This window comes from Eutrigla gurnardus (assembly GCF_963514095.1).
Source record: "Eutrigla gurnardus genome assembly, chromosome: 13".
Taxonomy (NCBI): Eukaryota; Metazoa; Chordata; class Actinopteri; order Perciformes; family Triglidae; genus Eutrigla; species Eutrigla gurnardus.
The window spans coordinates 10,029,887-10,039,948 of NC_139936.1; the positions used below are offsets into that span (position 1 = coordinate 10,029,887).

The 10,062-nt window shown below is 40.8% G+C and overlaps 2 protein-coding genes across 5 annotated transcripts; both read left to right on the forward strand.

Annotated features, from left to right (window-relative positions):
* The first annotated feature begins 718 nt into the window (after positions 1 to 718).
* qng1 (Q-nucleotide N-glycosylase 1) lies at positions 719 to 6,270 on the forward strand. 4 transcript variants are annotated; one of them, XM_084025925.1, is made up of 7 exons: positions 719 to 755; positions 1,786 to 2,008; positions 2,598 to 2,748; positions 3,966 to 4,078; positions 4,620 to 4,763; positions 5,398 to 5,593; positions 5,692 to 6,270. In XM_084025925.1, the coding sequence occupies exons 2-7, from the start codon at positions 1,823 to 1,825 to the stop codon at positions 5,919 to 5,921; spliced, it is 1,020 nt and encodes a 339-aa protein (XP_083882051.1). In that variant the 5' UTR covers positions 719 to 755; positions 1,786 to 1,822; the 3' UTR covers positions 5,922 to 6,270. The 4 variants fall into 4 exon arrangements, with proteins under 4 accessions (XP_083882051.1, XP_083882054.1, XP_083882052.1 ...); XM_084025928.1 differs by having other exon boundaries at positions 733 to 755; positions 1,807 to 2,008; XM_084025926.1 differs by lacking the exon at positions 719 to 755 and adding an exon at positions 783 to 900 and having other exon boundaries at positions 1,807 to 2,008.
* Positions 6,271 to 6,964: 694 nt separating this feature from the next.
* LOC311023843 (kinesin-like protein KIF27) lies at positions 6,965 to 9,854 on the forward strand. The gene is made up of 2 exons (XM_084025929.1): positions 6,965 to 7,362; positions 9,577 to 9,854. The coding sequence occupies exons 1-2, from the start codon at positions 7,065 to 7,067 to the stop codon at positions 9,636 to 9,638; spliced, it is 360 nt and encodes a 119-aa protein (XP_083882055.1). The 5' UTR covers positions 6,965 to 7,064; the 3' UTR covers positions 9,639 to 9,854.
* The last annotated feature ends 208 nt before the right edge of the window (positions 9,855 to 10,062 follow it).

Consider the following 10,062-nt stretch of genomic DNA (forward strand, 5'->3'; position numbering starts at 1 on the left):
CACCCGACCCACTTTGTAACGCAGGCCCCACCTCGTTCACAATGATTTGGGTGTGGTTACTTTTGCCGTATCAAGATTCACATTAATATAACCAATGTCTCTGATCAAATAACTTACTTAAATAGCACGGTGGGGAAAATATTAGTCCTATAGTCAAAATATTACTTCAAAAAGTAGTAGTAATAATTAAATCAATTTATCATGCAGACTGGCCCATTTCAAATATGTATGGTGGGCTACATTGGATAATTATTGAGGCTTAAATGTGAAAAGGCGGAGATACTTTTTAATTACTATAATGCGTAGGCTATATACTACTTAATAATGCATTCGATTTTAGTTGATTTATATTTTAATGGGAATCTGCAATGTAGCCTGGCTAGTAACTAATATTCTCTAATCCATGTAATGAATTCAAGCTCAAAATGTCCCTTATGTAGTGTGGACTTATGGAAGTATAAAGTTACAAAAAAATGGCAATACACGGGCTATGTACCTCGAAATTGTCATTTAGTACAGAATATATTATTTGTACTTTACACTTATGCTAGAATAAGCACATAATTGTTTATATAGATCTAGCTTCTTAATTTTGCTCTCAAAGTCCATAACACGGATGTTTTCCGGTTTCCTCTCCTGGCGTCGCATGATTGGCTGAGCAGCCGGCGAATAAACGCACAAGGGAGGCTCTGATTGGTCAACAGCTGTAAACCAGGTAGTGGAGAAAAAAATCACGAGTTCGCTGTGCATGATCGGTAAGTTAAGTAAAACGGCAATTAATGAATCGGAAGAAAAAGAAAATACACAAACGTGTTGCTGAACCGGAAGTTTGTAAAAGAAGCCACGGTGTCGAAGCGGAGTAATATCCGCGTTAGCGGTGAGAACGTGAACCGGCTACAGGTCGGTTCCTGCGTGCACTTTGCTTGTTCTCTTGTCAGCGACACGTTATGTCGTGACGTAGGCTACCTGGGTATATCTCGTTGACCCAGTGCACAATGTTGCACATTTTCCTCCACAATTTCCCCCCCTTTTTTTTTAAATGTCAGCGTGGAGGAGAGTAAATCATCTGACTAGCATTCAAGAATAGCAGTGAAAATGAATTTCATTCCGTCCGACTATCCCATTATCAGCCGGATCGGGAACATATCATTAACACAGAGCCGTTGGACACTTCAGTCAGATGGAGCTTTTAGAGGTCGACGGAGAAGGATGTAATTTAGTTCTTTTGGTTTTAATAATGGGGTTGGTCAGAGATGGTCCTGTGTGCGGGGCCTTTATGTTTTTGTGCACTCTACTTCTCATTAAAACAGATGAGATGATCTTCTCTTTACTCTTTAAAAAGAAAAAAAAACATGTTTCCCTTCATTGCATCTCTGCCGTCTTGTTGAGTCTTTTAATTGTGACTGATGTAATTAATCAGGGAGATTATCTTTAAAATAACACTTCTCCAGAGATGTCTGGTGTTTGACTAAATGGAACTGGCATTCACATCTCCCCCCTGCACTCACCCATGCATGAAGCTGCTCCTGAAGTCTGTAACGTGTCTGATTAGATCCAGAACAAACACCTTGCAAGCTCAAGGTGTGGTTAGAGTAGAGTGGGTGAGGACCGGGAAATCACAGTCTGCCTATGTAACACTTTTAATGATGCACAGAAGCGGAATGACACAGGACATTATTTTCATGGTAATTTCCTTAGATGCATGTAGGAACTGCTGGGGAATGTATTATAATACTTGTTAGTAATAATACGTATATATCCTGGGGCCTACACATGTCCCGTCAGGTGTGTTTCTTCTCCATGCAGTAGTGCCGTTTCCATTATGCAGCCACCTCTGTTTCCACGAGAGTCTGGGCAGTTCATAGCAGAGCGGAGTCGGGATGTGTCTGTGGAGGAGGACGGAGTGCAGAAGGTGGCGGAGATGCTCTACAACCTCCGACACAGTGACGACCTGACAGCGAGTGGCTGGAAGAAGGCGAATCCATTAGCTCCAGCACCCACCTCTGACCAGGGGAGTCTATCACCGGCTGGGGCCACCCAGACAAGTAGATTATTAGTGTACATGAGAAGTGAATTACATGTCACATGTTACAAAATATGTTGTTCGGGGGCAACAACAGCAATACTAGATTGTTCAGTTGACAGATGGAAAGGATTCTATGGCCCAACTTGTTGAGAGGCATCACATAAATTACAGTAAAATATATAAATGAATTAAATGAGGTCCCAGGATTCATATCTTCAATCCTACTCATAATATGGACACGAGTGACATCTCAGATGGCTTGAGATGTGCTGTTGTCTAATGTAGTTTGAATTTCTACATAGTTCAAATCATTTATAGATTGATCACATAAGCCATTGATACAACATTTTGTTGCTTCTGACAGTTAACATAAAACAAATATGTGTTAGAAAATGCAAACAAAAAAAGGGAGCTCTTTATACTCAATTATTGTACATGGATACAATTTTGATTTATTGATTTATCGATTACAAGACACTGTTTTTTTGTAACATTTACCCAGTTTTTAGCATTTTGGTAGAAGTCCCAGTCTTTCTCCTGCTCTCTTGATAATGTGTGTTTTCCAACATTGCAGGCCTTGAACTGGGTGTTTGTCGTGGACACCATGAACTTCTCCTTTTGGTCAGAGGAAAAAACTCAACAGTGTGAGGTGACCTATAAAGGGAGCACGTACACGGGCTACATGACTCTGTGCGCTGCCATCACCAGGGCCATGGAGGAAGGTGAGAACGCCATTAAATAATGTTACAACAACATGTTTTATTAGGTTAAAAATAGCATGTTTTGTTTTACGTCATAGTGAACTGATTTAGATTGCACACAACGGACTCTCTTAGTTGGAAAGTTGAAGTGATGCATTATAGCTGTGACTTGCTGCAGGATTCATCTAACTGCTCCGAAAATAAACCAGATTGTAGTAAAAAAAAAAAAAAAACGTGGGTGATAAAAATGTCCCAATTATGAATAAAAGATAACAACATGCTGTTGCTGTTACATCACATCATTGCCTTTTTTTATAGATTGATTCACCTCTTTGTTAGCAGCTTCATCTCTGGAGAGAAAGATGTATAATCAGCCCCTTTTCTATGCTGCTTTTTGTTCCCTGTGTGCTTTTGTTGTGCGCTGCTATTATCAATTATAGTGTATGTACCCTTTACTTGAACTTGGGCTGCTGGGAAATTGCTTGGAGCTCTACATGTGCCTGTGCATTGTTTACAATTAGCGTGAATGACTCCGGATATGAATCAATTATGCCTCATATGGAATAGAGCACTCAATGTGTAGTCGCCGTGGCCTTGTGTAATTACAAGAGCTTCTCTCAGAAAAGCTCAGGTAGCTTTGGCTCCAGAGTGTAAATCTCAAGGGTTGACAGCATGAGATCAGAACAAATTATGTCTTTTGAGCCTCTTGCGAGAATTGGATGGTGCAGAGTATATATTCCGTGTTAATATAGAAGCCATAACTTAGTGGTAGTGAGTGTTCTTGTTCTGTACTATAGTTCCTCTAGATTAAAATCCATCTAGTTGCTCCTCCTCCACACCACAGGCAGTGGTGGAAAGTAACTAAGCACAATCAGTCAAGTACACGATTAAAATACATTGTTTGCTTCACTTTGCTGATTTTACATTAAAAAGCATAATGCTATGCGTATATGATATGATAAAATACTATAATCTACCTAATAGTATATAAAGTATCCAGAACTACAACATTAAAATGATCTTATTTTATTTGATGATAAAAACTGAATAATAGAATATATTATTATCATACAAGACAGTCATTATGCATGATAGGTCATTTTACTTTAGTTATTTTAAGTACATTTAGCTGATATTACTTTTGTAGATTGCAGATTTTTAAAAACTTGTAATGTGAATCATTTTTAGGCTGATACTTAAGTAAAGGATCTGCATACTTTCTCTGCCACTGTCAACAGGTATACCCATCACTGATCCAAAGTACTTCTCTCAGATGAGTGTGGAAGAGTTGGGACACGTCCTTCGGTCAGACAATGACACACCCATGCCCATGCTTCAGGAGCGCCACCAGGTTCTAACATTATCATGTTAAAGTCCCATATATTATATTATATTATGCAAAGCTGACTTCTGCATGAAACCATCAAGACGGCGTTCTCGGCACTGATGTAGCACAAAGCAGGGTTTTTCTGTTGAAATACAAACGGATCTGGTGAGAAACAAGTTGTAATTTCCAGTCTCTAGTCAAATGGCTGAACAAAGAAGGTACACGGAGAAGAGGATTATTACATCTTTACATAGTACATTATGTATTTGTATGTGAATATTTGTGTGGAGTCGCACGTGTGATTTACAAAGTAAAAATAATACATGAAGCTCAACCTTACACACCATGTTCCTTGGCAGATTAGATTTTATGAATGTGTTTTAATAAAAAAAAAATTAAAGGTCAATTATTCTGTCTATTGGTGTTCCATTATTTGCTGAACTGCGTTCCCCTCATGAGAAGTGGAATTTGACAGTACGCAGCTCCTTAACCTCCTATTCACTAGAATGGTTATACTAATTATATAATCGTTGTAACACCTCACATACTGGATCTTTCTAACAAGGTGCTCACCGAGGGAGGCCGTGTGCTGCAGGAGCACGGAGGAAGCTTCCGGAGTTTTATCAGCCGAGTCGGGAACGACGCCCGGAAGATGGTGGAACTCATCGTGGAGAAGATCCCTTCCTACAGGGACGAAGCTACATATGAGGTTAGAGTTAGATGGGGATAAAGTTGTGGGATATTTCATGTTGGATAATTGGTGAATAAAGTCATGATTGCCTGAAAAGAAATTCCCATAAAGCAACTGTGAAAATTTGACGTGACAATGATTAAAACATTAACTACATCTCAAATACTTAAATAATCATCAAGCATATCAAAATAGCTCTGGGGTGTTTTGTCTTTTGAAGTGGTTGCCATGGCTTACTTTTCATTCATTGTATGTACAGTACAACTGTGTAGACACTTTGAATTCATAGTATTTAAAAAATATATAGAATATGTGTTAAAAATCTTGACAGCATATAGGAAGTGTGGTGTGATCTGAAATAATGCATTTGGAGTGATGTGAGAGTTCCATCTCCTGGCCAAAGGCAGTGTGGCAATAATGCTCCCTTCATATTATACAGACAGTGAAGGAGTCTTTGCACATGCATTGTTGCCATGATTTTATTTATTTATTTACTTGTATTTAATAATCTCCCTTTCAAGGGGGCCCTGGCATAAAATATTTCACATAAAAGATAGACTTAAAACAAAACAGCAAAAAAAAAAATCTTATAGCAATGGATCAAACAGCACATACAGTATAAGCAGAGTTAAGAGCTGCCCTTGTGTTTCAGGGGAAGAGCATCTCGTTCTACAAGCGAGCCCAGATACTGGTGGCAGATTTCTGGGGTGTCATGGAGGCCAGAGGAGAGGGTGACCTCATTGACATGGACTGGCTCACCATGTTCGCAGACTACCGGGTCCCTCAGGCTCTCGTTTACCTCGGAGCACTTCGATACTCTGACGCACTGATGCAGGCGCTGAACAATGGTGAGACAGGAGCGTATGTGGTCATAAAGAAATGAATCATTTAGAAATTAAGGAAGTAAGGAATTAACTCTCTGGTTGTTGTGCGTTTTTTCACCCAGGTGAGCTGCTGAGTTCAGGGGACAGGAGAGAAGTCGAGATCCGAGGTTGTTCGATTTGGTCTGTAGAGCTGATCAAAGACCGCCTACGTGAGCTGGTGCAGGAGAGAGACGGACAGACTTGCAACATCAACTCCACGGTCATCGACTTCTACCTGTGGCCTTATGCCAAGCAGCACCACACAGAGATGGCTCACATTCCCATACACCACACACGCTGTATTTACTACTGACGAGCTGGCTGGCAACCTTACATACAGTAGACTGCACTTCTCAGCGTGCAGCCTTGGCATCAATGCCGATTCCCTGGGATGAAGCCAGGTATGTCCCCGTGCCAGATATGCAGTATGTACAAATGGGCCTCTCTGTAGCTGTAATGAAAAAACCTGTGTCAAGCTTTAATGTAACGTGCTGGTCTGAGCAGATAGTAATGCTGTACTCCATTAGCAGTCATTTAAATGTTTACTATTGTTGACGTGGAGCATTTTCTACCAAACAATTCGCTGTAATGAAGAGTTTATCTGCAGCAGCTTGAAAATGTGAACACTCAGCCAACAGAGAAAATAAAGTATTTTAATTAGATATTGTGAGTTACTTATTTAAAGGATTGCAAACGATGCATATTTCACATCATATACTGCTTACCATAAAGGAAGCTACTGCATGAAGTCTTTCTCATTTTGAAGAAATGTATAATGTTTTGAATAATCCCAAGTAGATAATTTCAAAGTTATGAAAGAAAAAAAGAATAACTCTAAAATATTAGATTAAAAAAAAAAATGATTGGCTCAAATCACTTTGGGTGGAGGAAGTTGAAGCAGAGAGGAAGAAGAGGAAGAAGCACCGGTCTCCATAGAATGTTTTTGAAAGAATACACCTGTAAATTAGGAAAAGAAACATGGGAATTCAATGTCAAATGCTCAATATCAAAAACATAACTCATTCTAAATTATAAATTAATAAATACATCTTTAATATTTTCTTTAATTTTGTTTCTACATAATTTCTGCCATTTTTGTTTTTAATTGACTTTTTTTTTCATGATCCTCTGATCAAAAGTTTGTTTTGTTTTATTTACATAATGTCCGAGGGTGGCGCTATTTCCTTCACCTATTCGGTCCGACCTCCATCAAGGCTCTTGAACGCCTCCCTTTGCTTTCCTCGACTGCTGCTGCAGCACGCAGGCGCCGGGCGGTTTCCCGGGCAACCGAGCAGCGGCGGCAACAAACGGGAGATGGGACCAAGTCAACAACTAACGTCAGACGGTTTGTTGGTATGTTAGCTAATTTGCGCGTGTTAATTTCATATACAACAAGTTTGTAAAAAGTTGGACCACCACTAATTAGCGATAGCAATTGCCAGGACACTTCACCGTCATGAGCGAGGTGTGTGTCCGGGTGGCGCTCCGTATCCGGCCCCTGCTTCCCAAAGAAGTCCTCCACAACCACCAGGTGTGCGTGCGGGTGCTGCCGGACTCCGCACAGGTGATGCTCGGCTCAGACCGACTCTTCTCCTTCGACAACGCGTTTGGACCGACGGTCAGCCAGGATGAGCTGTACGAGTCCTGCGTCCAGCCCCTGGTGGAGTCGCTGGTCGACGGCTTCAACGCCACCGTCTTGTGTTATGGACAAACGGGTTCTGGGAAGACATACACGCTCGGAGGAGGAAACCTGGGTAAGTCGTACAGAACATAGGTGGCAGTTTTCATCCCAAAATGAGCTTTCAAATATCTAGTTACACTATTTGGGAAAATGGCAGGTGGGAGCTACATTTTCAACTTGGAACTTGGAAGAATATTGTATAAGTTTCTATTGTTGATATAAATGTGTGTGTGTGTGTGTGTGTGTGTGTGTATGTGTGTGTGTGTGTGTGTGTGTGTGTGTGTGTGTGTGTGTGTGTGTGTGTGTGTGTGTGTGTCTGATCAGAGGGTGGTTCAGGAGAGGCACAGCAGGTTATTAAGACAGACTGCAGCATCTGGAGAAAGAGCTGTTTTTCTACAAAGCTCTAGTCGGCAGTAGAGGTGTAACGATTCATTCGATTAATCGATTAATCGATTGTCAGTCCTATAGATTCTAATAAATCGATCTGCTACAATAAATAAATAGAATGAATCGTTTTGGCTTCACCAATAATCAATATAAATGCATTTAATCGGATTAATTGTGATTCTTACTTATGATTAATGTTTTAATACGTTTAATACACACTCACCCCTGCCAGCATGTAGTCTACTGAAAATGTTAAAAAAATAACTGAGCAATGTTTAATTACATTGTTGTATTCAGCATAAAATATTATGCAGGTTTACTTTTTTATAGAATAAATGTTATTTTTCACCTTTCAGAAGAATACAGATAGTCTCACTCGCATTATTGCCTGTTTATTTCATGGATATAGAATTTTGGTTACAAGTTACTGAATCGAATCGTGGTTTACAGAATCGAATCGAATCGTTACCAAAAAAAAATTGTCCTTGAATCGAATCGTCAACTACTGTATCGTTAATCGAATCGAATCACTGTGAAGCCAAAGATTCACACCCCTAGTCGGCAGCTTAAAAAGAAACTCAAAGAGCTTCTCAGTGACACCTTACACCCCGTCAATCAGCCCTCACACACACAGGAGCCCAGACGAAAACACAATGTGCAGATAAGCGCAAGTGCAAACGGACCCCAGACACACACTGAAGAAGTACAGATAAGGACACATATTGTAACATCATACACGAAGATACACGCTGAGCAAACAGACAAAGAGACAAACAACGATGATTCTCATATGAAGAAACATGCACACCAAATTCCCCGTCCCTCTTCAACTTCGGACCTCCAAGCACGCAAAATGACAAAAATGCCTGAAAATCGCCAGCTGCACACACAGTCCCTGGGGAGGACTGAAAGAGGGGCGGTTCACTCGGGGGAAAGTTTAGAGAGGACACCTGTCCGTTTGAATCGCAGAGAGCTGAGACAGATCTCTCCAGCTGACCTACAGGTCTGTAGTCTTTCCACAAGGAGGCGACAGTCTGTTGTCGATACCAGCACAGAGACAATACTGGAGGACTCTATAGAAGTACCCAGAAACACTGACAGATGATGTTATTATGAGTAATATGGTCGCAGCACTGTGTGCATTAGATTCCAGTGTGGTGCTAGTAAGCGAAGGAAAATATGTGTGTAGCGCCCTGCTATACATTATATGTTATTTCATGTGTTTGGGTTTACAAATATTCAGTATATTTTGCAATATTGCCTGTTAAATTAGTTCTATGGTGAAATAACCTTGAAGTAATACAGAGAAATTAATAAGTGCACTTCATTTGGGGAAGGTACTAAAATGTCCCATGTTTTTCATGGTCTGTGAATGTCTCATGACGTTTCTTTCGTTTATTTGAGTAAACAGGTATCAATCTGTTATTAGCCAATCCGTGCCTGTCAGAGATGGGTGTCAACTACCTACCGGATTCGGAAGGGGGTGGGACTAAAAAAAAGAGGGAGACGAGGCTCGGGCTATTAACGGGGGGGGGTAGAGACGAGGAAAAACAGTGACAACGGAAAAGTAGTAGTAAGCTATTTGAAACCGTTTAAAGTTACTGTTGATACTAAAACCTAAAAGTCTGTTTGTGTGTTACCGGTACCAAATGTGGAAGTAAGCCAAGTTCAGAGCTGTTTCAGGCGGGAATTGTACTGAGTGTCCGAGACGCCATTATCGTTGTGTATCGAGCTAGAGTTAGCCTCGTCTCTGCTAGCTGGAAGGAGACCGCGTGTGTGTGAGGGAGAAATGTTTTGCGCCGAGTTTCCTGAGTGAGTATGAGCACTATTTGAACTGGTAATAATATGGAAATGTAGAGAACGAATAGTGAGTTTATTAGTGTTTTGAATTTATGCTCAGTGTATCGCCGACCTACATGCCTGCCTGCCGGTTTGCCTGCCGCTGATCTGCTGCTGCTGTAGAGGGTGCTCAGGATCCCCGCTGTCGCCAGAGAGACTGCTGCTGCACGAGGACGTGTCAGCAGGACTACTTTCTTCATCTCCTTTCACCTTACTCCTCTGAGCCGAGGGTTTGAGGGAACTGTGGTTATCCGTGAGTACTGAGAAACACTTTCACAAGGATACATGAGCTTCAACTCGACATGCGCGCCATCGATATGGTACCATAACTGACTTACAAAACCCCGGGTATTTTTTTATTTTTTTATTTTATTTTCTGAACTCGAGGGTCACCAGGTCAAAGTTAAAGGGTGATCGCCTATGTTTTCTTTCTGTGTAATAAACACTTCTTCCTGTTGCAACGTGTATTTGCAGTCACAAATGTTTATTTGAATGTGGTGTTATTAGTAAGGTGACCAGATTTCTGAAATGAAAATCGGGGACATTT

Excerpts from the sequence above, each read along its gene's own strand:
- qng1 (XM_084025925.1), top strand. The coding sequence starts at position 1,823 with ATGCAGCCACCTCTGTTTCCACGAGAGTCTGGGCAGTTCATAGCAGAG. Across the intron at positions 2,009-2,597 it reads CTCCAGCACCCACCTCTGAC|CAGGCCTTGAACTGGGTGTT; the intron begins CAGGGGAGTCTA and ends TTTCCAACATTG. Across the intron at positions 4,079-4,619 it reads TGCTTCAGGAGCGCCACCAG|GTGCTCACCGAGGGAGGCCG; the intron begins GTTCTAACATTA and ends CTTTCTAACAAG.
- LOC311023843 (XM_084025929.1), top strand. The coding sequence starts at position 7,065 with ATGAGCGAGGTGTGTGTCCGGGTGGCGCTCCGTATCCGGCCCCTGCTT. Across the intron at positions 7,363-9,576 it reads GCTCGGAGGAGGAAACCTGG|TGTATCGCCGACCTACATGC; the intron begins GTAAGTCGTACA and ends ATTTATGCTCAG.